Source organism: Pteronotus mesoamericanus, unplaced genomic scaffold (genome assembly GCF_021234165.1).
Source record: "Pteronotus mesoamericanus isolate MK-2021 breed Mesoamerican mustached bat unplaced genomic scaffold, CSHL_Meso_final scaffold_36, whole genome shotgun sequence".
NCBI lineage: Eukaryota > Metazoa > Chordata > Mammalia > Chiroptera > Mormoopidae > Pteronotus > Pteronotus mesoamericanus.
Genome location: NW_026555313.1, coordinates 12,591,521 through 12,619,000, shown reverse-complemented (window position 1 = coordinate 12,619,000; position 27,480 = coordinate 12,591,521). Strand labels below are relative to the sequence as shown.

The 27,480-nt window shown below is 35.7% G+C and overlaps 1 protein-coding gene across 1 annotated transcript in view; it reads left to right on the top strand.

Annotated features, from left to right (window-relative positions):
* The window catches only part of LOC129086051 (protein NPAT), a 64,488-nt gene extending 38,211 nt beyond the window's left edge, over nt 1-26,277 (top strand). The window contains exons 8-18 of the mRNA XM_054592558.1: nt 1,882-1,969; nt 2,471-2,562; nt 2,858-2,945; nt 12,878-12,974; nt 13,628-13,756; nt 15,784-17,454; nt 19,234-19,349; nt 19,424-19,532; nt 22,316-22,376; nt 22,476-23,634; nt 24,847-26,277. Of these exons, the coding sequence (XP_054448533.1) occupies nt 1,882-1,969; nt 2,471-2,562; nt 2,858-2,945; nt 12,878-12,974; nt 13,628-13,756; nt 15,784-17,454; nt 19,234-19,349; nt 19,424-19,532; nt 22,316-22,376; nt 22,476-23,634; nt 24,847-24,924 (3,688 nt within the window). The 3' untranslated portion in view covers nt 24,925-26,277. The remainder of the gene's footprint in view (nt 1-1,881; nt 1,970-2,470; nt 2,563-2,857; nt 2,946-12,877; nt 12,975-13,627; nt 13,757-15,783; nt 17,455-19,233; nt 19,350-19,423; nt 19,533-22,315; nt 22,377-22,475; nt 23,635-24,846) is intronic.
* Nucleotides 26,278-27,480: the final 1,203 nt, after the last annotated feature.

Sequence of the window (27,480 nt, the reverse complement as noted above, 5' to 3'; positions counted from 1 at the left end):
TTGAACTCAGCATCAAATAGGTTGGCTATGTCCTCATCACTTAGTTCTTTCTCTGTAGTTGATTTATTTTTTATTTGGGCTGTTTCTTTGTCTTGGTGCACCTGTTACATGGTAAGGGACAAAGGCTTAGGTATTCATCAGGGAGGGACAACCCATTTCCCTGCCTTGTGGCGCTGTATGTGTGGGAGAGGTCAGAGGGACAGTGCTGCTTGTTTGGCTCTCGCCCTGTACTTACTCACATCCACATTTCCCATAAGCAAGCTGTGTCCTTTCAATTGCTGCCCTGTTACTGATTCCCATGTGGGGCTTATGTATGTTCTAGGACCCCATGGGCCCCTCCAGTGGACATTCCTGTGAGATTGGCAGTTTCTCCCTCCACTCCATCCCCCACAGGTTTTTTATAGCCAGAGGTTTTGAGACTTTATTTTCCCACCCTGGAATCCCAGGTTGCTCAGTCTTTCTCACTCCCCCACTTGTTCCTTCTGGTTTATCTGCATGTGAATATGGGATTGCCAGGTCTGCCAGCCTCTGCCTTGCCTGCCCTCTCTGTCCACTGCTGCCTTGCCATGCGTCCTCTCCACCCCAGCTGCCCGTATCTGCCCCTCCTACCATCCTGGATAATGTTTCTTTTTTAACTTCTTGGTGGTTGTACTTCCATAGAATTCAATTTTCTGGCTGTTCTGGTTGCTTTTTGTCTTTACATTGGTTGTTATCCTTCTCTCGGTTGTACAAGAAAGCGAAGCGTATCTATCTATACCTCCATCTTGGCCAGAAGCCTCTCACAGTTTCTGTATATTTTAGTTGTAATTTTGATGTGGTTGTGCAAAGAGGCAAGCTGTGTCTGCCTAAGTCGTCATCTAACTTTTTTTTTCAGTAAGTGCTTTTTAACAGAACAAGTTTTCAATAATCTCTAAAAAGAAAAAGGATTTGCACCAGGATGTTTACATTATAAATAAAATAAGATTAGATTAAGTTCTTGGGACTATTTACTGTTATATCCATTCCAAAACATTTTTTGTCACATTGTAACCTCTTTGAAATCAGGTAACATCTTAACAATCAATGCCATATCACTTTCATTGAAAATATTTTTCCTATAGTGGTACAGAAAAGTATATCAAAATAGATGTTATCTCAGATTTATGAAATAAATGTTTTTAAGTGAATATAAGTAGTACGGGAATGTTTCAGGGTATACCAACATTTTAAGTCCTAAATCAGTGGATAGTCAACCACTCTGAGAAAACACTCAGACACTCTGAGAAAAGTCCCTCCTGTCCCAGTTAACCCATATCTCTTTTTTGAAGGATATTCAGAAAAGTGGGATATTAATACAAAGTTGGTTTATTCCCAGTTTCTCAACTGTCATGTCATGGGGGTTTTTTTGTTGTTGGAATTTTTACTGTTGGTTTCCTTTTATTCAAGGCTAACCTCAGCCTTTTTTATGGCAAGTTTTCTCACTTAACCATATAAAATAGTAAAACAGGTATAATAATATATAACCTTTATAGGAACCTTGACCTATTTATAATGTCTTTCATATACTGTATTTCATTCAATTATTTTATAAACCCAATAATGCAATTGGTTTCATCCCATTATAAAGTGGGTCAGAGGGTCGTATCTTAACCTTGATACAGACCACCTAGGTAATAAATGGTAAAGATAGACCTCAAATTGTTTTTGGTTTTTTTTAATTCAAGTCTAGTGATACTTTTCTATTCTTCTGCCCTTTTTTCTTACCACAAATTGAGAAAATACCTGTTCTACCTTGATCTTAAAATTTGTATTTATAATGTACATACTGTGTCTGTGTGTATAATTATCATTGAATCCATTAACCATGCTACTTGAAAGACAATCTTTTAAAATGTGTTTCAGTGAATCTCAAAGGAAAAATACCACCTTGTCTGGGCCTCAGTCAACAATACGGAATTTCCAGGATCCCAGTGCGTTTGCAGTAGAAAAAGTAAGTGACCCTCCCAGACTTTGTAACCTAAGATATTCCTGAGTTTTAAAATACTGATATATATATATAAAGACTGTGCATTGAAATTGCTTTGAGATGGAGGGTGGCCAAGTTTAACAGTAAGAGACAGCTAATTCAGAATAGAGAGCATGTGTAAATGCACCAAGTAAGAAAAAGCTATGTGTTTAGGAGATAGTAGTACATTGTTTTTGAATTCTGCAATGTAATAGGGCATTTTTTTGGAGTCAGATTATTAAAAACCTTCTGTGAAAAGGTAAAAACTTTTTAACTGTATTCTGTAACCACTGAAGAAACTGTTGGTGAAGGACCTGTGAACACTTACAAATTGTAAAATGTAATATTGAGACTTGAAGGGAGCCACCATAACTTCTGAGTTTCCACGGAGATTTGTTAAAACTACCCAACTTCCATTAATTGTTTTTTTAAATAATAACATAATATCCTATCTGTTCTTTTGCTAATATTAACTTTATTTTCCAGCAAATGGTTATTGAAAATGCACGAGAAAAAATATTAAGCAACAAATCTCTTCAAGAAAAGCTTGCAGAGAACATTAATAAATTTTTAACTAGGTAAGCTATGTATATTTAAAATGCCTTATTGTTTTTTGCCTAATTGAGAACCACAGTAAAATTTTTCCTTTCTGCCCTGATTAGAATGGCTCAGTTGGTTGAGCATCGTCCCACAAAGCAAAGGGTCACTGGTTCAATTCCCAGTCAAGGCACATGGCTTGGTTGTAGGCGTGGTCCTCAGCTGGGGCATGTGCAAGTAAATGCAAGAGGACACCAATTGATGTTTCTCTTACACATCGATGTTTCTCTTCCCCTCTCTCTAAAAAATAATAAATTTTTCCTTTCTGTATTACAGTGACAACAATATTGCTCAAGCACCTAAGCAAACAGATAGCAACCCTACTGAACCAGAGACTTCAATTGATGAACTTCTGGGACTTCAGGTATGGGTGAGGGTGGCTGTGTAATGCATATATTCATAGTTAAAAATAATGGTATTTTGGTTTCACTCCAAAACCGTTGCCAACAGATTAGATATATAAAATTATTTAAAATAATTATTTAAGATATATATTTCCTTTACTATGTGAATGTAATCTGTTCCTGAAAATGTGTTAGTGAATTTTCAAATAATCACTCAAAATTGCATTATAATCATGTGCGTCATAATGATGTTTTTGGTCAATGATGGATCAGGATCACATATACGAAGGTGGTTCCATAATAAGATTACTAATGGAGCTGAGTGTTCTGTAAGAAATAGAAGGAAATGTGGTTGAGAAAGAATTTTTTTTCTGACAGAGGCAATATCTGTGGAGCTTGGCAGTAGGTTCCCTCTCATTCAAAGCACCTCAGTTTTTAGTGCACAGGTTACATCCCAGTCAGCCACTGATCTGATTCAGTGTAGGGGTGCCTGTCCTCAGCACTGCGTATTCAGAGATTCACTACAGCTCTTCCAGATCTAGCCTGATGATCTTCAGAGAATATTGTATAAATTCTTTGCTGAGGACCTAAGATCCTGTGCAAGGACACAGGTCCACAGGAGCTAACGTCACAGGTATTGAGTGCCACTGCAACATTCATAAAAGCTTTCTGTGATAGTGTGGAGCCAACCTGTTCTTGTATTTGGGAGTATTTTCAGGTGTAATACTATAAAGAATTGATAAGTTTTATTTCTTCCACGAATTCAATGCCAGAGAGAACCCTTTGTGTCACGTAGGGTCATTTGGAGCCAACAACAAATTTCCAAAGTCAAATATTGAGTCCTCAGTACTATACAATCTCCATGTTAAACACCCTCATTTTTTTTTTTATGACTACCACATCGTTTCTTAATCTAACCACTGATCCAACCTGAAATAGCCAAAACTATATCATTCTGCCCATCCCCTGTGGTCCTTTAGCTCTCCATCTTGATATTTTATTCATATGATTCTCAGACCACGTTTCACTTCCTCCTGGCAGTCACTTTTGCCTTACCCAGCTAGTTTCTCCTCCATATTTCCTGTGAGTGTAGGCCGCATCCTTGTTCATGGAGCCAAGCAACATTGACAGCTTTGATGTTCTGTTGGTGACCCTGTTGGAAGGAACCACAGGAAGAGCTCATGGGACAGTATTTATCAAGTCTACAGTAGTGTACAGTAATGTCCTAGGCCTTCACATTCACTCACTAATTACTCACTGATTCATCCAGAGCAACTTCAGTCCTGCAAGCTTAATTCATAGTGAGTGCTATATATAGATACACCATTTTTTACCTTTTAGTAAGAAATGTACCATATTCTTACAGTACATTTCTATGTTAAGATACTCAAATACTTATCATTGTGTTAAAATTGCCTGCAGTATTCAGTATAATAACAAGCTATACAGGTTTCTAGCCTAGGAGCACAAAGCTATAGTATACAGCCTATGTGTGTAGTAGGCTATATCATCTCAATTTGTTTAAAATATACTATTAGGTTCACACAGCAACAAAAGTGACTAATGATGTATTTCTCAGAACATACCCATTGTTAGTGTCACATGAGTACTTTTTTCCAGTTTTATTGAGAAATGATTGATATATATCACTGTATATGTTTAAGGTGTATAGCTTGATGATTTGATATATATATATATTAAAATTGCCTTATTTAAATGGTAAAACTAGTAAGACATTCTTAACCCATCTTATGACTTTAACCAACTCTTCCATATATTAGTAAAACACTTTTCCTATATCCATACAACAATCAGTCATGCAATGCTAAGTATTTTAATACTTAAAGATTCAGTAGTGGGTATATGTGTATGCAATAAGCAGCAGTACTGTATGGTGTTTAATAAATTGATTTTCTCTACTGCTGCAAGCTCTATACAAATTTTAAAAAGCAGTAAAATGATATGTTAAAGATACTGGGTTGGCCAGAAAGTTTGTTTAGTTTTTTCTGTGAAATAAGACATGCTTTTCATTTTCACCAACTATTGATTTGGCTATTTTGAGTATGTCGGCTATCTCCCACTATTGGATTCTAGTGGGTAGAGGCCAGGGGTGCTGCTAAACATCTTCCAATGCATAAGGCAGCCCCACAGCAAAGAATTATTTGGCTAAAGTGACAGTAGTACCAAGAAACTTCACAAACCACTTTTGACACATTCTATCAGTCACAGCGCTTTCTCCAAACACATTATCTACCAATACTGTGTTTTATAGCCTCTCCTGTCTTAATGTTTAACAAATGCATGTTGCCTATTCTAAATTTTATAGTCTCGAAGTCCTTGCTTATATTATCTCCACAAACACATAAAAAACCAAGTGTCTAACGTAAACAAGGCACTCTATTAGATACTGTGAGAGGTTATATTAAAATGATGGTACAGCCCTCTGCTATTGGTGGTTTATAATATTTACAAGTCTTTGTGACCTTAGGCAAGATTTCTTAAGTTATACAAATCACTAACTGTAATAATAATTTTAAGAGGCTTCCTTGAAATTTAAAATGTTTGCTTGTTAAAAGCATCATTAAAAAAAATGAAAAGGCAATCTTTTCTTGTAGAAAAGATTCATAATACATATATCTGGTAAGGAATATGTATAGAAAACCTTCTATAAATCAATAAGAAAAAGATAAACCATCCCATTTTAAAAAGCAGATGAAGGACTGAACCATACAAAGGAATACAAGGGAATGGCCGCTAAGCCCATGAGAAGATACTCTGCATTGTCACTTGGGAAATGAAAATTAAGATTACAATAAGATTTCATTTTATACTCACTTAGAATAGCTAGAATAAAAAACCTGACATCACCGAGTATTAGCAAGCATATGAAAATAGAACTCTGAAAAATTGCTGATGAAAGATGAAAAATAATATAGCCAGTTTGGAAAACTAATATAGTTTCTTACAAAGCTATATATACACTTATATACCTAACTTACAACCTGGCAGTTATCCTAGATTTTTAGCCAAAAGGAACAAATACGTTCGCATATGTTCACAAAAAGACTTACACAAAAATGTACATAGCAGCTTTATTCATAATAGATAAGCACCAAAAACAAATCAAATGTCCTTCAACAAAAAGGAATGAACAAATTTTGACATGTTCATAAAATAGAGTGCTAATTGAACAGTAAAAAAGAATGAGCTAGTAATACACATAACAACATGGATGAATCTCAAAGTTATGTTGATCAGAAAATATAGACATAAAGGAATGCATTTTGTATGGCCCTAAAGTTCTAAAAGAGGGAACAGTAATTTATGCTGAAGGAAATCAGAAATTGTTGCCTGAGTGAGGGTAAGGAAAATGGTTTGCCAAGGGAAGGAATTCTCTAGAAAGGGGAGTTGTGCGTGAGCGGTGTATAAATTACTGGGTAATGGAAATGTTACACATTTTAATTTTGATTGGGGTGATGATTATACTGTCCATACAGTTGTCAAAGCTTATTGAACTGTGGCCTTAACATTTGTGCATTTTATTGTGTATAAACTATACCTTGATTTAAAAAAACATTTGCAAGGTTAATTTGCAGGTACCTGTGGAATGTATATTTCAGGATTCTTTTGATCGTAATTTTTAAAGTTTAGAATAAATTGAGATTTACCAGAAAAATGTTTCTTCAACAATAACTTTTATAAGAGGAGCTATGGTGCACTGTTTCATAGTTAGATTAATGTTGACATTTACATTACTGTAAGTTTTCAAGTTATTAGATATAGAAATACCAATTCAAGCTCCTTTCTCCTAAATCATATTTTATGAAGAATTATTGATGTTCTCTATATATCCTTGTAATCTTCAAAGTTAATTGGTTCTTTTACTTCAAACAGAACATTTTAAAAAATTTTATGGCCACTTTTGTTTAAAAATCCAGGTTTATATCACCTTATGAGAGTTCCACTTTACCTGTTGTTCCTCATGAATTTCTTGTCCCATGTGATTTAAATATATGTTTCACCAACAATGAAGAATACAGCATTCCAGAATAATTTCTAGATAACTGAAATTGAAATTTTAAATCTCTAACTATAAAAAGGAGAGTAAATAAATACCCCTAGCTAAAATACTGAAACTTTTTCAAATCTAATGTTTTAGCTGAAAATATTCTATGTTTTGCCTTTTCTGTAATATGTTCCTGGTCTTCCCACCCCCCAGTGTCTTACATTTCACCCTAGTCAGTGTGATTCAGATGGTTGGAGCATTGTCCTGTAACCGATTCCCAGTCAGGGCACATACCCTAGTTTGCAAGTTTGATCCCTGGTCTGGCCCATACTGCAGACAACCAATCAAAGCTTCTCTCTTGCATTGATGTGTCTCTCCAGTCCTCTCTCTCTCTCTCTCAAAAAAAAAAAGAAAAAGAAAAAAAAGAAAAGAAAAAAAAAAATGTCCTCAGATGAGGATTTTTTTTAAATCTCTTAAATCTTTGTGTAAAATTGATGCAATTAGAAAATACATTCTTTTTATCTGGCTACTTTGCACACCCTTTGGCATACTACTCCAGCTCCAGTATGACAAGTATCAGCCTACTGTGTTTGCAGTAACTTACAGGAAATGTGGTGGTGATAGCGTTTTACCCCGTTAATTTGTAAACATGAGAAATCTCAGCACTTCTACTGACTACTCATGGGTAAGGGACACTCTTTACCCCATGGTCACACACCAGCTTTGAATGAATTATTTTAAAGTATATTCAATACCATTTATTTAAATCATATTAGTCTCTGTAAAAAGAACAAGTGTCCAGCCCCGGCCAGGTAGCTCGGTTGGTGAGAGTGTCATCCCATACACCAAAGGGTTGTGGGTTCGATTTCCAGTCAGGGCACATATCTAGGTTGCAGGTTGATCCCTAATCAGGACATGTACAGGAGACAGCCAATTGATATTTCTCACATTGCTCTTTCTCTCTCCCCGTTCCTCTCTCTCTAAAAAGAATAATAAAAAGTACAAATGTCCAGTAAACATGGAAAGATACTCAATTAAGTAATAAATATAAATTAAGACAGCAGATTACTTTTATTTATTACATTGGTAATGGTTAAAAATTGATACTTCCCATTATTTGTAAGGGCACGTGCATTGTTCCACAAAAGAGAAAAGGCATCCTTATATAGCTTCTTTGAAGGGGCTGCTTGGCAAGAGTTCTCAAGCCTAAATGTATGCAACTTTTGACCTAGTAATTCCACTGAGAAGCATTAAACCCAAGAAATTAATAGGTGCCTGGATAAAGATTTTCATTGCAGCATTATTTTTTCCTTTAATATGCATATTCTTTCTTTTCTTTATTTTTAATTTTTAAATCATATTTATTCTATTACAGTTGTCTCAGGTTTTCCTCCTTTACCTCCCTTCCCATCCCCCACCCATCCCACCCCTACCCCCCTAGTCACTTCCCCTTCAGTTTTTCCCCCTTTATCATCCATCCCACCCCCACCCCCCACCCCACTCCCCTAGTCAGTTCCCCTTCTCTCCACCATTGTCCTCTTTCCCCATCCTCTCATCACTTTCAGTCTGCTTCATGTTCCCATGCCTATGGTTTATTTTATTCATTAGTTTATTTTGTTGAATAGATTCCACTTATAGGTGAGATCATATGGTATTTGTCTTTCATCAACTGGCTTACTTCACTTAGCATAATATTCTCCAGTTCCATCCATGTTGTTGCAAAAGGTAGGAGTGAGTTCTTTCTTTCTCTCTTTCCTTCCTTCCCTCCTTCCTTCCTTCTTTCTTTCTTTTTCTTCCTTCCTTCCTTCCTTCCTTTTTCTTTCTTAAATGCAGATAGATTTTATTTTTTTAAATGTCAATCATAAAGTAATAAAAAAATTTAAAACGATTAGAAAGTCTTAGCAATTAAATCAACATGACACTAGCACAGAAATAATCAAGTAGATCAATGAAATAAAATGAGCATTCTAGAAACAAATGTAGATATATCTAACAGTGTTATATATGATTAAATTGATATTTCAAATCAATGGGTAAAATAAGGCTTATTCAACAAATAAGGTGCTTGGACCACTATTACTTGAAATAAAACAAATATAGAGCTGTATTTCATACATTATAAAAGTAATATTCAGGTGAGTTAAAAATCAATATGTAGAATCTAAGAAGTTTTACGAAAAAATACAAACTAATATTTTTCTTATCCTGAAGTAAAATATACAAACCCAGAAGCTATAAAGTAAAATATTGACAATATGACTATGTTAAACATTTAAGAATACATAGTAATATAAAAAAAGTTAAAGGACAAGTAATAGAATAGGAAAGTCTTTGCAACACATCTAAAAAAAAGGGTTAATGGGATTAACCCTTTAACCCTTTTGGGGGGGGGTTCTTTTTTAGGGAAAAAATTCTACAAACGTTAATCAAAAAATGGATAAAGAATACCAAAAGTCATTTAAATCTTTTTAAAAATAATAGAAATAGGCAAGAAATATACAAAAACAGGTTTAGTTTTAACAAATAATAAAGTAACAATTAGAATAACATCATTGTCACAATCAGATTAATACATTTTAAAAATGTTGCTCATATCAAGTATTGGCAACTGTGAAAGGAACTGGGTATTCAGACTCTCTTTTCTTCCTTTTCTTAAAGCAGTCCCTTTAGCATATTTTGCAGTGCTGGTTTGGTGGAGGTGTAGTCTTTTAGCCTTTTGTCTGGGAAACTCCTTATTTCCCCTTCCATTTTAATTGAGAGCCTTGCTGGGGAGAGCAGTCTTGGTTGTAGGCCTTTGCTTTTCATGACTTGGAATATTTCTTGCCATTCCCTTCTGGCTTGCAGTGTTTCTGTTGAGAAGTCAGCTGCTAGCTATATTGGGGCTCCTTATATGTTACTACCTCTTTCTCCCTTGCTTCCTTTAGAATTCTCTTTATCATTGATATTTGCCATTTTAAAGATGATGTATCTTGGAGTGGGCCTCATTGAGCTCCTCTGTGCTTCCTGGACTTGTGTGACTTTTTCTCTCCTCCAATTAGGGCAGTTTTTCATCATTACTTTTTCAAACAGGTTCTCCATCCCTTCCTCCTCCTCCTCTTCTTCTGGTATCCCTAATATACAGATATTATTACCTTTCAGGTCATCCTGCATTTCCCTCAATGCCTCTTCATTCTTTTTGAGTCTTTTTTCATTCGTTTTTCTTGCTCTTCCTGGGAGCTTTTTTCTACCTTGTCCTCCAGCTTACTGATTTGATCTTCAGCTTTATCTAGCCTGCTTTGGATTCCTTCTACTGTGTTCTTCAATTCAGAAATTTTATTCTTCATTTTCTCTTGTCTCTTATTGATAGTTTCTATGTCCTTTTTCATGCTGATATAGTTTGCAGTAGGTTCCTTGTAGTTTCCTTGTAGTTTTTTGTAATTCTCACTGAGCTCATTGAGCTTCCTTAGAACCATTGTTTGGAACTCATTATCTGATAGTTTACTTGCCTTTATTTCATTTAGTTCTCTTTCTGGGGATTCCTTCTTTCCCTTCGAGTGGGGGGTATTTCTTTGTTTTCCCATTATTTGTGAGGCTCTTCTTTTTTGCTTTTGCTTCCTAATTGATCTTTCTAGATTTCCAGACTTTGTGGCGTGAACTTCTATGTTAGGAGACCGCTGTTTTTTCTTTCTGGATCTTCCTCTGATGATGTCAGATGTTGGCCCTGTCTGACCTTAGGCAGTCTCTTCGAGACTTCCAAGTATCTACTGTTTGTGGCTGTCACCTTCAGCTATTAATCTAGTCACTCTACACTCAGTAGGCCAACTTAGACAGCTCATGGTGGGCTGGAGTCCCTCCTGTGGGCAGGGTTATGGAGTCCTCTCACACTGCTCCTGGTCAGAGTAGTGGTCTGCCTGAGCCAGATGGCTGCTGCCATATGGGGGAGGAGTCAGTACTGGGATCCGGCCGGTACTCTCCATTCTCTCCTCAAAGCCTCAGTCCCCAGTCTCTCCTCAAGTGTCTCCAGACCACTCTGTGCCCCCTTTAGCTAGGGATCTACTGTCTGTGGCTGCCACTCTGCACTCAGCAGGCAGCTTAGACAGCACTGGGTGGACGGAATCCCATTTGGGGGTGGGGCTATTTGGTCCTCTCATGCTGCTGCCTCTCATGAGGGAGTGGTCTCTGCCTGGGCAAGATGGCTGGTGGCGGATGGGGTATGAGTCAGCACTAAGATCCCGCCAGCTACTTTCTCAGTCCCCTTCCCAAAGCCTCCTTCGCCAGTCTCCTCACGTGTCTCTGGCCCACTCTGCCCCCCCCCCCTTTGCCAGAGACCATGGTAAGTGGCTGCAAATAAAAGTTTATGTATTGGCCCTTTAAAAGGCTCTTTGCACCTCCAGCCACCTGTCTCCGGCAGAGAGCAACCCTGCTGCTTTTCACAGCTGCCTGTTATCTGTATACTTTTTGGGCTCTGGTGCTGTAGGCTAGAGATCCCCACTTATGGTTTTGACCCCACTCTTCTCAGGGGGATCCAACTGGCCGTTTCAATATCCTTCTGGTGCTGTCGCCCATGGGCCCCCTGCCCACCTTCTTAAGTCTCTACGGCACTCCTTACCAGTTAGATTGAGGTAAAGCTGATTCTTGTCTCCAAGGTTTTAAGGCTCCTCTCTTGCTATTGTTCAGTTGTTTGTTCCAGGTGATTGCTCCACAATTTATTTGTTACTCCAGGTTGTTCCTGGGAGGAGGTCAGTGTGACTTCTACTCACTCCTCTGCCATCTTGATTCTCCACTAGCATTATTTACTGTAACTGAAACTTAGAAAAATTTTAAATGTCCAAAAGTGGGAATTGGTTGAGTTTTTTATCCTACTACTAAAAGGACAGTGTAGGAAATTTTTTAAAAACTTAAACCCACAAGGACAAAGAAGAGCACATGACAGGAAAAAGGTTTTTTTGCAAGTTGAAATAAACAAGTGGTACCTAACAGGACAAGCAAAGCTCAGATAAAAGCCACTTTAAAACACAGAAACCCCAAAAGACTTGACATCGGTACTTTTGAAGGTAAAGGATATGAGAGGGCTACAAATAGGATGAAAAGGTGCAATTTTTAGGAAGTAAACTCTGTATTGCCTCCCCATACCACCCTATTCCCCAGAAACATTGTTATCTGTCATAAATTCTCTCAGCAAGACATCGTACTCCAAAAAAAAAAAAAAATCTAAGAATACAGATGGTTCTGTAAGATTTTTCTTCTGCTTAGATTATAGTTGACAAGCTCCCACTTTTAGCTGAGAATTTTCAGGTCGTTTTTGGCATGATAATTTTAAATATGGTAGAGAAGCAAGGATTGTCCAACTTTTGAAGAAGGCATTAAATATGAAAAGACCAAAGCAAACAGCTAAAAGGAGTAAAGTAAATTTATATTGGAGAACCTAGAAAGCAGTGTACAATAAGCTAATGTGGGGGAAAAAATCAGATTAAAGAACATTATAAAACCAGATTCATAGAAAAGGTGATCAGATTCTTGGCTACCAGAAATAAGGGGGTAAGAAATAGGGGAATTGGATGAACGTCAGAAGGTACAAACTTCCAGTTACAAGATAAATAAGTACTAGGGATTTCATGAACAACAAGACTATAGTTAACACTTCTGTGTGATATACTTGAAAGTTGGTAAGAGATTAGATCTAAGAGGCCTCATAAGGAAAAAATAATTTGTTTCTTTTTCTTTTTTTAATCTATATGAGATGATGTATGTTAACTAAACTTATTGTGGGATCATTTTGCAATATATGTAGGTCAAGTCATTATGCTGTACACTTTAAACTTATACTGTATTACATGTTTAGCTATAGCATGTTTTTATTTTGTATTTACATGCATGTAGAGTTCTTATGTTTATTTTAATTTTTGGAATATATTTTGCTGGTATTAAACCATATTAATTGAAATAGGATTTTTTTTTTTTTGGTAGAGTGAAATTCATATGTCTGAAGAAGCTATACAAGATATTTTGGAACAGACAGAATCAGATCCAGCATTTCAGGCACTCTTTGATCTCTTTGACTATGGTAAGAAGACTGTTTCTTTCAAGGCAGTTAGAAGAAAAAAATTTCTTCATTTCTTTGGAAACTTAGAAAATGATGCAGCATTCCCCAGAGCATCTGAAAAAAGTTCCTATTTTTATTAAACATTATCTGGATATGAAGAGGGTTTTTGTTTTTTTTATTTGTTTTTTCCTAAAGAAACTAACTAAGCTGTAAAAATATTGAACATTTTTAGTTTTGTTTCCATGGGCATTTTTGCCAGTCAACACAAATGTGTTGAAATCTGCTACTATACATACATTATACCAAACACGATTGGATAATACAAAAGAAATACAAAAAGTTGACTATTTGCCTCAACCTTACGTCCTAGTGCAGTAATTCTCAAAAAGTAGATTTTCAACCAGCAGTATCTGAAAATATGTTAAAAATTCAAATTCAAGACTGTCCCTCACCCCTAGATGATTCTGACAATAGGCTAAAGTTTAAGAACTACCAGTCTGGTGGAAAAATCTTTGTGTTTGTCAGTGATATAACGCAATATATTAAAAACATCCAAAAGACCATAATTAAAACCAAAGTTTAACATTTGCTTGACCACTGTCAAGCTTCATTACTTGATGCTCATTTTTATTTTGGTCATTTAACCAATTGTTTCCCTGTTCCCTTTTTAACAGGTAAAACAAAGAATAATAAAAATTTATCACAAGGCATGTCCAGTCAGCATATGGAAACCAATCCCAATGTAGTCTTAGCAGATGAAACTAATCTAGCAGTTAAAGGTTCTTTTAAAACAGAAGAATCTGGTAAGAATTTGACTTTGTTAATATCATCAATCCAAACCCTAATGTCAGTCTCAAAATTTCAAAGGCAAAACCATTGTTTAATTTAGAAATTGTTCAAATTACCACATAGGTCATTTTGTATTTCTAGTATTCTCTCTTCATTAGAAAAACAAATAAAAAGAAAATTACCCCCCAACCTGTAGTACTTTGACTAAAAGATGAATTTTTAGTACTTACTCTTTCCTTATACAGTAGATTCTTAACATGCACAATTTGGTATTAATAGTATTGACTAATTTGACAAAAGCCTATATAACATTTGACTTTTTTTGAGCCACAAATTGAAATCCCTCATATGTCAGGTTAGTGTGTAGTATTAATCATTCAGCCTAGTAAGCAAGTTCAGCTGACTGCTCAGTATCTATATATCATTTAATCAGAGGAAATTGTGTGTGATAGCCTTGAATTAAAGACTATGAGGTTTTAGGTAATACTCCTTTGTGTCTGCTAACTCAGTTCCTTCTATTTCTGCCTCCAATGAAGAACCAATATGGCATATAGTTGCCCCACAGTAACTACGTATTGAATGAGGGAAGACAGTGAATATGTCCATTTTAGATCTTTTAAATATTTGCCAATTTTCTTCACAGTTTACTTTGGTGAAATATAACACATGTACAGAAGTGCACAATAAAAAATGTATATAACTCATTGAATTACAGTCCAGCAAATACCATATAACCATCCCACAAGTCAAAATATAATACTACCAGCACCACCAAAACGTCTCTTCCTTTCCTTTTCCAATTAATACTTCATCCCTGTTCCTCACAGAAAACCATTATCCTGGTTTTTCTTTCATTATTGTGTTTAGCATCAACAGTTCCTGCCAAACTTTTGACCTCTTTAGTACCACCTCTAGTCCATTTCTGTCTCAAACTACCTATGCCAAAGTAATTGTTTCTGCTGGATTATAGGCTGGATTATAATGGGGCATATCTTTCTCATTATATGTATGTGTGAAAGATTGTGCCTCAGGCTCTACTCTATACAAAATGAAATTTGAAATCTTATTTTCTCAGAAGGCCTTCCTGCTCCATTGAAATTGACTACACCTGAATTTATTTGGCCTCGATGTAATCTCCACTAATCTCCCCACAATATGGATTCAAATGTGCTCTGTACCAATATTATTTTACCACTGTCACATTAACAGAATTATATGATTGTTGATAAATGTTTTCTGGATTTTTCCCTCTATATTTTTTCTGTGGTTGTTACTGTTTCCTGTCCTAAACTGTGGATGCTGTATGACACAGTTTATCAGTGCCTGTATGATTTTCTGAAATGCCCTTTCATCTTATTCCAGCTGTCACACTTTTATTACCTCCTTTATAACACATTCTCACATCTGCAAGCAGTAAAAGGTGCCTTCTGTTCCTATACTTTTGCCGTTTTTACCATGTTTTATTACTACTTTTTTCTCTATATCTGCTTCCTTTATTAGACTGATTTTTCCAAGGTCATTCATCTTTGCCAGTACCAAGCATATGGTTGATCTTCAGTAAATGTGTGTTGAATATTAAACAGCATGCAATAACATCATATGTTGATCATGCAAAATGTACTTGGCCCCATTTCACTTTTAAAAATATAAAGTAAGGTTAGTAGAAATGGTAAAAGTAGAAAAGTCAAGTGTCTTGAAAAAAACTGCATGTTTTGAGCCCTCTTTTTTTTTTTTTTTAATATACTGATAAATATTAGATGTTCTTAAACCTATATACTTTATCGTTCATTGCATCATCTGTTTTCCAAGAAGCTTGAAAACAATTTGGCACTTGTTCAAAAGGCACAAGTAAATCAGAAAAGTACCCGTAAGTGTTTTGATACTCAGGAAATGGTAGATAACGGTTTTTATATCAGACTTTGACTTACTGGCATGTCAGTGATTAGTTACTTCCTTGGAAAAATAGGTTTTATGGTAAAGATGACTGCGTTAGAAGCTGTGCATACTCACCATATCTTTCTACTATCCTGATATTTTGCAGATGATCAATCTGGTCAACCCCCACTTTGTACATCTTATCAAAATGAAGACACATCAAATGCTTTGAAGAATGGCAACAACCATGAAGAACTTAGGCAGGAACCCCAGGAACATTTTTCCCAGATAGGCTCTAGCATCCAAAAAAAGACCTTCAAAACAGTTGTACCTACTGAACAGAAGTGTAACCTTGATATTACCTTTGAGTCTGTGCCTAATTTGAATGACTTTAACCAAAGAATAAATTCTGATGCCAAATGTAATCAGCATTGTGCTGAATTATACACCAGTCAGATATCCACGGAAACTGAAATGGCTATGGATGTTGAAAAGAATTCTTCGTCTCCAAATGTGCGGAATGAATCTCAATTACAGCCAGATTGTTCTGATACACCAGTAACTTCATTTGTTACCCTTGGTGGTGAAACTAAAAATGAAAACTTAACTCTCTCTGGGAAAAGTTCTCAACTTGTATCCCTAAATATACCATTAACTGGAAAGCCATCTAAAAAAACTCAATTTTCTGAAAGTTTGAACGATACAGGAAGACCGAAAACTAGTTTCCATGGTTCTAAGTCACCAGATTCTAGAGAAATTCACCAGGGTAAAATTGAAATTAATGATGTATTACCAGTTACATCACAGCAACTTTCAGATTGCCAAGATAATTCTTCACTTCAAAGTAAAATATTATCTGTGTCTGTTGAAAGTTCAGGTTTAAATGTATCTGAACAAGTAGAAATTCATCTTGGAGATTCAATATCTTCAATTAAACAGCCATCCAGTGATTCATCATGTGTTGAGGTAAACCATACAGAACATGAGATTCAGCCCTCAAAGTCTGAGAAAGCTGCTTCGGAGTCACGTGAGCCATCATCTTCTGAAAAAGAAGATGGAGATAGTATGTTTCTCTCTTTAGGTGAAAGTGATAACTGCGGGGAGGTTGCAATGATGCCTCCAGAAGGTAATCTTGTAGAAGATAGACCTTCTCTTCCTTCTGAAACTGTGTGTGCTTCAGTGGTAGATTCTCACACTGAATCCCAAAATACTAACGATAAACCTGCTAGCAATAACTCAACAGAAATAGATGCGTCAAATATTGTCTCTCTCAAAATTATCATCAGTGATGATTCATTTGTTTCCTCAGATACTGAACTTAACAGTGCAGTTTCTAGTATCAGTGGAGAAAACATGCCAACTATAATTTTGTCTTCTGCTAAATCACCTGCCAAAAATGCAGAATTAGTTAAATGCCTGTCTTCAGAAGAAACTGCAGGTGCTGTCACATCTGCTGAAGGAATAGAAGATTCAGCCTCATTGGAACAAAGCCTTTTGACACTTAAACCTGAAGACACTGCAGTAAACAACACTCAGAGTGAAGACAGCATTGGTTTTTCAGCCAATGTTACACCATGTGTTTCCAAGGACGGAGGGTATATACAATTGATGCCAGCTACAAGCACAACTTTTGGCAATTCAAATAACATTCTAATAGCTACCTGTGTGACTGATCCAACAGTCTTAGGAACAACTGTAAGTCGGTCTAATGTTGTTGTGTTGCCTGGAAATTCTGCACCTATGACTGCCCAACCTTCACCACCTCAACTACAGACACCACCAAGATCTAGCAATGTATTTGCTGTCAACCAAACTGTGTCCCCCAACTTTTCACAAGGTAACTTTAAGAACATAGTGAAGTTTACTTCCATGGAATAGTATTTAGTTTCTCCTATATGTAGTTATTGACTAGGTGGTAATAAGTGACAGGTAGATAGTAGGAGAAAAGGTTCTGAAATATGTAATTATACTTCCTCATCAGCTAATTAATTCAGTCAAACCTTTTTTTTTAATCTGGTAAGCTATGGAATTTGGTGGTTTCCGGGGGGGGGGGGGTGTTGTTTTTATAAAAGTCTACATTTTTATTTGATTGATGTAGCAAGTTGTTTTGTTTTGGTTTTTTATTTATTTATTTATTTATTTTTAGAAGAGAAGGGGAGGAGAAAGGGGGAAGAGAAACATCAATGTGTGGTTGCCTCCCATGCGCCCCCTAATGGGGACTTGGCCTGCATCCCAGGCACATGCCCTGCCTGGGAATGGAACTGGTGACCCTTTGGTTCACAGGCCAGTACTCAATCCACGGAGCCACCCCAGCCAGTGTTGGTTTACAGTTTTTTCTTTTTTTTCCACAATTACTTTCCAATCCATGTACTAAACTCTAAAAGAGAAAAGAAAGACTAATTTATGAAATAGCTATATACCTACTAAAACCCAGTGTTGTAGGAATTTTTAAAAATATATATCTATTATAGTTTTAATTTAGAAGGAGTTTATTATCTATTTGGAGAGACTTTTAAGACACAACTTATTTCTCTGTCCATAAAGCCCTTTGTAATTTCTCACTGTCTTTCACCTTCCAGAATTGATCCATCTTTAGAATTCTTTGTTTATAAAACACTTGTGGCATTTAGTACATGCTATTTTGTATGTACCTGGTGATTGACATGCCCATCATATTGGTCATTTTTGAATTTATGCTCCTTGAGGATAGAACTTACTGCACATTCATCTCCATTTCTTTAATTATTGGTTCCCACTATTTTCCCCTCTTATATTTGTAGGCGTATAATAAAATTTGATTATCAGCAATTAAGTACAAAGCCTGGTGGATCTGTATCAAGTGTTTTTTAAAATAAGATAAAGGAGGGGTCAGAATTGGTAGAGAATGTGGAACTTGCGATGAAACTTAGAGAAATAAGGTAGTAATTGGAGTAAAAAGAAGGGAGTCTTAAGCAGCACAAGTATAGGTATTTGAGATACTGAAGTTCATGAAAGTGAGATTAACTTGACAGGAGCAGTTAGTGAATGTATGTAAGGAAAAAGATTCATTTACAGCACAGGGCTAAATTACGGTAGCCACAGACTACATTGTTGACCTCTGTGAACCATACAAGCATTGTGTTTTCTCTCGTAGTTTTGACTGGACTATTTTAGACCAGTACCACTGAGATGATATGTTGGGGTTGTGAGGTTGTGAGCAAGCCTTGGACTGTTAACATTTAGTTCAGACCCCAATTTTTTGGTGTAAGATTCAGACTTGAAACCTTCACCACCAATTTTCTAATCAGTTGCACTGTTCTTTCTAGAGGAATCAAAATATAACTATAATATGATCTCTTGGCTGTAGAGTCTTATGCTTGCTTACAGTATTTACCTTGACTAAATGGCGATAACTACTTTAATATTCAAATTTGCTTCTTCTTAATTTGTTAGCTTTGCTGTTGTTCCTGAACTAATTTTGTAAAAAAAAGAGTACATTGTAAAGGAAAAGGGATTATAATTTTAGAAAATTTATTTCAAATTTGTAATTATCTTGGTGTTTTATGTTCCTGAGAGAAAACCTTATTTTATTGATGTTTTGTTTTGTTTTGCTTTGCTTTGCTTTGCTTCGCTTTAGGCTCTGCCATCATAATTGCTTCTCCAGTCCAGCCTGTACTCCAAGGAATGGTAGGAATGATACCTGTATCTGTGGTTGGACAGAATGGAAATACATTTTCTGCTCCTCCTCAGCAGGTAAGATTTATGAACTAAAAATGATTCAGTGATGCTTTTCAAACATAGTATAACTATGGCCTCTTTTTTTATAGGTTCTTCATATGCCTTTGGCAGCACCTATATGCAATAGAAGTATCCCTCAATTCCCTCTCTCTCAAAAATCTCAGAAAACTCAGGGACTAAGAAATAAGCCTTGTACAGGTACATTTTTAAGTTCATTAATGTCAGCTTTATGTCTGTATTGATTTGTTTGCAACAACACCTCTATTTTCTTTTTGAATACTTAGACCATTCCTAATCACCCGTTCTTTACATAAAGGTTTTTTTCAACAATTTAAACAAAAAGGTAAAAGATAAATGGAACAGAATAGTTTAGAAAGAGACCACATATTTATAGGGACTTGTATGTGATGGAGGTAACGTCAGAAGTCAGAGGGGACAGGATGGATTGTTTAATAATTGAAATTTATTGACTAGTAGGTGTATTACAGGGAAAAATTAGATCCCTTCCTTATACCATATACAAAGGTGAAATTCAGGGTGATTAAAGATCTAAAAGGCTAAACAATTAAACATAAAACTAAATGTAAGAGAATATTTCAAAGAAGAATTGCTTTTTTTAATAAAAGGTTTATCTACTTTTAGAGAAAGGGGAAGGCAGGAGGGGAAGAGGAAGAGAAACATCAATGTGTGGTTGCCTCTCACGCGTCCCCTACTGGGGACCTGGCCCATAACCCAGGCATGTGCCCTGACTTGGAATCAAACTGGTGACACTTTGGTTCACAGGACGGCACTCAGTACACTGAGCCACACATGCCAGGGCAAGAATTGCTTTTTAAGAATGCCTAATTTGTAAGTGAAAAAATGTGATGGTGTTTACTACAAAATTGAAGATTTTGTCAGCAAAAGATACCATATACAAAGTAACTTGATTTTCATCCAGGGCCTTGATGAATGCTGCACCTAGTTCTCAGACTCCTCTACCTCAACTTTTCTGTCTTTGTGGGTGACAACATGCCCATATTGCTAACCTACCAAACACCTTAACCCTCAGAATTTTTTACCTTTTCCACCTCTACGTCTTTAATCTTTATTTCACTCAACCTCTTCTATAGCTTCATCTTTAATTTTTCACTTAATTCTTATTAGACCTAAATGACTTTAATGTAAAGGTCAGTAACCTCTCTCAAGATACGCTCATTTCTGCCATTTCTGATGAGGCTCAGTGGATTGAGTGCCTGCCTGCAAACCCAAAGGTCATTGGTTCAATTCCCAGTCAGGGCACTTGCCTGGGATGCAGGTCAGGTCTCCAGTTGGGAGTGTGCAAGAGGCAACTAGCTGATGTTTCTTTCCTTCTCTTTCTCCCTCCCTTACCCCCTCTCTAAAGATAAATATACGAAATCTTAAAAAAATAAATAAATAAATACTCATTTCCATATATCCACTGAATCTCTCTTCACCAGTGAGACACTCCTATTTGGATCCTCACCTTTTACCTAAACTTTCATTATCTTTCTAGATTTTCTTTCTTTGCTATACAGGCTAGACCCTACAATCTACCAGATTAGTCACTTTTCCCAGTACAATTAAAAACTTTTCATATCTACATTGTTCTACCATGCCTATGCTGTCCTCTAGCCCTGGGTCTAATCAAACATCCATCCATTTCCGCCCTCACACCTGGGATTCTTAGCATTGCTTTGGAAGAGATGCCAGGCCCTTTGATACCATTTAAAATTTTTTTCTCCCTCACTGCCTCTTAGCATTATTCTATTTATTTTATTTTTTGTACTCATTTTTTCCCCCTCACCTGAGACATGCTTGGAGGGGAAGGGAGGAAGAAGGGGAGGAAGAAAAACATCCTCTACATCCTCAAACATCCTGTTGCCTTTCGTACATAACCCCGACCGTGTACTACTGTATGTCTTCAACTTTTCTTTTTTGGCTCCTTCCCTCTCTGGCTGTAAAGTTCATAGGTTTGTTTCACCCGCCAATCCTTTAACCCCAACCCTTTTTATCTCTGTTCTTCTTTATCCATATTTTCTTTATTCATGTTTCCACTAAAGCTGTTTAAGCTGAGGTCACCAGTGACGTTTTCCTTTCTTACTTTACTCCTCTTAACTATTGCTGGCTTCTGGAACCACCATTATATTATGCTTCTCCCTCTCTAACTTTCTATAACTCAAGACTTTCAAACTCTACATAACCAAGTTTCACCTCTTCTTCCTCAAAGACTTCCTCTGCCTATTTTTCCCCTTTGGTTAATGTCACCATTTATTCCTCCTTTACCCTTTGTATCTATGGGAATGCCCTTTACTGTCTCTAAGATCCTCATAGTCTCTTACCTGGAATATTTAGAGCCATCTAATTACATCTAACTAGAATTTCTCTTTCTAGTTTTCTCTCTTCTCTAGTTCATCTTCTATACTACTTCCAGAGTGATTCTAAAACATAAATCTATTCATGCATGCTTTCTATTTAAAACTCAAAGATTCTCTGTGAAACCTTTTGCATAGTATATGAGGTCCTTCATTATCTGATCTTTCTAGCTTCATGTCTTGCTGCTCTGTCACATAAACTACATGGAAATCAAAATATGGTTATTAAAACTCCAGAGCATATCCTCTAAGTGACAGGCTTACTAACATGACAGTTAAATGGATAATTTTTACTGTCTTTCTGAATCTAAGTAGAACTCCTAAGGGCTATATTGAGCATTGTAATTCATAAAAGCAAAGATGGGATTCATAATATTTGCCTGAAGTTGGAACCTCTAAAATGGATGAGTGACTGTCCTGTATATTATAAAGCTGCTTTTAAACTTAGTAGTTGAAGATATTTCACTTGTACATTAGCTGTTATTTAAAATCTTTTTTTTTTTATGGTGTGTGATACCATGTAGTCTGTTCCATTTTCTTTTAGAGGAATAGGCTCTTTCTCTAAAGAATGTTTTTCTTTTCTAATTAATTCATTTATAATTCCAGGAAAACAGGTAAATAATTTGGTGGATTCATCAAGTCATTTAGTTGGATGTCATGCACAAAGGTGAGCATAAAAGTAGTTTGTCAGATTATTTGAGTGTACATATATAAAACATAAAGGATGTCTTTATGTTGCTAAAAATAATTTTTTTTTCTTTTAAAGAATTGAAGTTTCTGATAAGAATATGGCAACGGATCATGGAAAAAAACTGGAAGAAATCACAGTTCCCTTCTCAGTAGAGAATGTGGTTCCAACTAGCAAGCCATTTGAAAGCCACAGACGTGTGCTCTGTTTTGATAACACCGCTTCCTCTGTGGCAGATACACAGGGGACAAATCATAAGACAGTGTCCCAAAACAAAGAAAGGAATGACATTTCATTTCCTAATCTTGACTCACCTGTGATGTCCTCTACCTTAAAACCCTCTTCTAATAATTCTCTCAAGAGAGAGAGAGAGAAAACTCCTGTGCCTAAGATTTTATCTAAATCAGAAACTGCCATTAGCCGACACACCACCATAAGAGAAGTTCAGTCAGAAAAGAAAGTTTCACCAACAGAAACTGGACTTGAATCTTTCCATAAAGCAACAGCCAATAAAGAGAATGAATTATGCAGTGATGTGGAAAGGCAGAAAAATCCAGAAATTTCTAAACTGTCTAATGGACAGCAAAATGGCGGTGTACGGAATGAGAAAACTATAGCTTCACTGCAAGAACTAACCAAAAAACAAGGCACATCCTCAAACAGTAAAAATGTCATTTCAGTGGGTGCATCTATGAAGGATCTAAAACAGGAACAAACCAAATCAACCAGTTCTTTGATTAACCCACTAAGCAAACATACCACAGAAATGTTGCAGGATGTTCAGCGTCACAGCCCAGTAAATAGGCTTATGGACAATACTCAGTTATCTGTACCCCGGACACCTGGCTCAGGGACAGGGGAAAAACATAAAGAAGAACCTACAGATGGTATCAAGGTCCCCTCTAGTAGGCGTTTCATCGAAGACAGTAGCACACCCAAAGTAATGGTCCCTCCTGTCACCCCAGACTTGCCTGCGTGCAGCCCTGCCAGTGAAGCAGGAAGTGAAAACAGTGTAAATATGGCTGCCCATACATTAATGATTCTCTCCAGAGCAGCCATCTCTAGGGCTACTTCAACAACTCCTCTAAAAGACAATACACAACAATTTAGAGCATCTTCAAGGAACACCACAAAAAAGCGAAAAATTGAAGAATTAGAAGAGCGTGAGCGGAACTCCCGTACTTCTAATAAAAATCTTTCAAATTCATCAATACCAATGAAAAAGAAGAGAATTAAGGCAAGTTTGAAAGTCTTAATTTCAAAATCATACCTTTGCCCTTTTCTTCTTAGTGCTCAGATCAGAGAGCTCAGCATTTTTTTGCTATAACTACCTCACTGAACATTCTAGGGAAACAGCTTTGAGTTTTGATTGACAAAAAATGTTGTATAGCAGTGTTTCTCAGCCTGTATTATATATACTCAGAAGTTGTCTAGGTGAAACACAGCATTTTCAAAGCAATTGCTAAGACATTTATTTATAAACATCTTCCTCGGGAAAAGGAGGCTTTTGTTTCAGTCATGGCAGGATCCAAATTTGAGGGGTAGGGAGTAACATAACGCATGGAAAATTGGGAAGCCACTATTGTGTGTGGAATTACGAAGTAAAAAACTACTTTAACCCCCACATCTTGGGTTTTTTCACATGTCCTTCCATATCTTTCATGGGATCTTATAGATGTTAATATGTGGAGCAGTGTAAAAACTAAGTTTACCTGTTTTTTCCTTAACCATGGTTATCTCTAAAAAGGCAGTACAGGGATAGCATTAATAAATGAAATCCATTTTTCTTCTAATCTGTTTAGCCATTTAGTAAGTGGATTGCATAGAAAGAAAGATGTCTAAAATACGTATAAGGGAAAGTCTTGGCTTCGCTGCCATGCAAGCCTGGATTTGAGTTCTGCATATCCTGCTCACTGATTTTATGACTGCGATTAAGCCCATAGCCTGTCTGAATCTCAGCTGCATCATGTAACACAAGGTTACCACACCATCTTACTTGATGTCTGTGAGGACTAAATGTAGTGCATGTAGAGTGCCTGGTGTATATTAAATTTTTGGAACTTGAAAAGTACCTGTTACTCTTAAATTCTTAGTAAAGCTTTTTTCTAAGGTTTATGGTTTGGCAATAATGACCACTTTTTAGAAAGGGTGTTCTATCTTGTTTCATTCAACATTAACATACTCTAGGTTTGTATAATGTCTTTTGCCCTACCTCAGCTAGTGTTGGAAGAACCATTGGAAGTATATTTTATTAACCTTGAATTATGTTTTTTCTCTACTTCTCTGTAACACTGAAAAAAATTCGTCAACAATTTTAGTATATGGAAGAACCCAAATAAAAGGTTCTAAGTGATTTAACAAAGTTTTTCGACCTTGTTTGAGTTCACTATGTTAACTTAGGTTTATTTTTTCTTTCTCTTTTTTTATTTTTACTTTTTTTTTTTGACAGAAAAAGAAGCTGCCCAGTTCATTTCCAGCTGGAATGGATGTGGACAAATTTTTGTTATCCTTGCATTATGATGAGTAAATATTCTGAACATATAAGAACAAAAGCTGTTTAAAACTCATATCCCTTAAACTATGAGTATAGGGAATGAGATATTGACAAAGTCTAAAAGTATGACCTGCACTTTCATCATACTGAAATTTCACTTTAAATCTTGCTGTTTCTGAAGCAGCTTCCTAGTTTGTAAATAGGTTTACCTGGTATATTTTTATTTTGGAAGAAATTGCAGAAATGTAAATAAAGCTAATCTGCAAAACTGTATAGCTTTGACAATTGCATATTGTAAATATTGTATAAATATTACTGAAATAGAGGTTAAACCAACCCAATGTTCTTACACTGTGTTTTTTTACTTTTTATGATCCCTAATTCTGAGGTTTATTTATCAGGAATAGTTTCTCACTGTTGGGGGGGAAATAATGTTTTTCCTTATAAATTGCCTTCAGTAACTGTCCAACAAGATATTTAAAGACATAGCCACTAAATAGTACAAAAGTGATAACCATCTCAAATGGTAATAAAGTGATCAGGGAATAACAATTTGGTTTTTTCCTGCAGTGAATACTTTACCACCCCTTCTTAAAATTGCAGTAAAGGTTATAATTCTGAAATTTATACTTCTCCTGGTCATTCTGGTCTCTTTGTTTTAAAGAGAGATTTGTAAACCATTTGAGTGTTCTCATCTTTTGTTTATAACTTTCAGGATATTGTACAGAACTTTGAGTGTTTAGACTGTTGAGCCATAAAACGTTCGGTTATGTACTAGTTGAGATTTCTTGAGATGTATATACTTTTCCCCTAAGCACTGGGGATTTAAAAAATTGCACTAATTCTTAGACCTCCTTACATAGTAGTGACCAATGCACATTTAATTTAAATCTTATATTCTATTTTAAAACTTATGTGGAGGATTATTTTCTGGTGTCTGGTATTTTAGAAAGCCATCTCCATCACAAGAAGAGAAATCATAGTTTTATATTTTAATGTTTCTCCTAAAATGGGCTGTTAAATAATTGTATCTGCACTTAGATATAGTGCATTGTCTCTGTACTCCTTGAAATGGTATAGTTACTCTCAAAAAGGGAAATGAGAGGTGCCTTCTCTGTATTAGACTTAACACATCAGTCAAGTTGATGGATTGCTTTAAACCTTTAAATGAGAACAGAAATTATAATTAGTACCTGACCAATTGTGCCTAGATATTAAAGTATGTTCTCGTGTTTCCTGTTTGGTTGAATATCAGTGTATTAAGCTTTTTTTCCTACAGGTGTATGTAAAAGAGTAATTTTCCTCTAATTTTTTTTTTTTTTTTTTGGTACTGGGCCTTTAAAAAACTAAATCTGTCCTACTCAAAACAACATTTCTCTGTGTGGAAATAACATCCTAATTGCTGACACTGCAGAAATTTGTATTGTTAAAAAAAAAGTTTATGATGTGGCAGTAGTCTATCCCTAAGGAACTAAATATCATACAGTTAATGTTCATTTAATTCAGCTTGATATTGTAATACAGTTAGGTTTGAATAAATTTCATTAACATAAAGTTTGAATTCCTCCTTATTGGCGGTCATTCTCATTTAGATACTTCAATTAAATTGCTTTGCAAGTCATTTCTTACATACTTTTTCAAAAGTTCACATCTTTTTCATTCAATTATTATGCATTTATACGTGCTGAGTACTAAGAATTCATATACAAATAAGGTCGCGTTCTTCAAAATTCTTAGTTCACTAGCCGGCAGCCACTAGACAAGTCCAAAGACTTGAAGCCTTCATTTATATTCAAGAGCAAAACCACAATCCCCATTTTACCTTAAAAATTCAGGCATGCTGGACTTAATTGTAGTATTGTATTTGGAAACCTATTTGAACAGTCAAATGCCTAATGATGGCATTTTAAGGTTAAAGTATACCACAGGAAACTTGTAGCTACTTTTACAACTACATGTAAGGATATACTCTTATTTTGGACATTACTTAGTGGTTCATACGAGTGTATGCCAAATCTGAAAAGTCTTAACAGTTCAAAATTTAATTATTTTAGCCCTGGATATTGTTAGAACCTTTTAGTATGTTGCAATTGTACATGAGAAAAGCACCCATTAGCATTCAGCCAAAGGGTAGGTGTTGTGACTGTTAGGGAGATCGAGATTTAAATTTTGATAGGAGTAATTTCAGTGACTTGTTACTATATATTCTGCTCCCATCCATTTCTTACTCCACCATCTTTCAGCCTTAGACTCAACTTCTTGAAATTATATATCAAGTTTTGACTTCATTATTATGCTTCCTCTTTGAAGATACTTTTTCATTTTATAAATATTGATTAACATTTTGACATAGTTTACTAGTCTTTTTTCTAATTATTTTTTCTACATAGTTGAACTTAAACTGTAAATATAAATTTCTAATGCTTTTTTTAACCTCAAATAATATGAAACATTTTCAGATTTTTAGCTTATTTTTTTTAAAAAGTGAACATATGTGCAAATATTTGTTTAGGTTATCAGTTATTTCCTTGGGAGACATTTTAGACAGTGGAATTACTAAATCAAAAATCACTGTATTTTTAAATGATC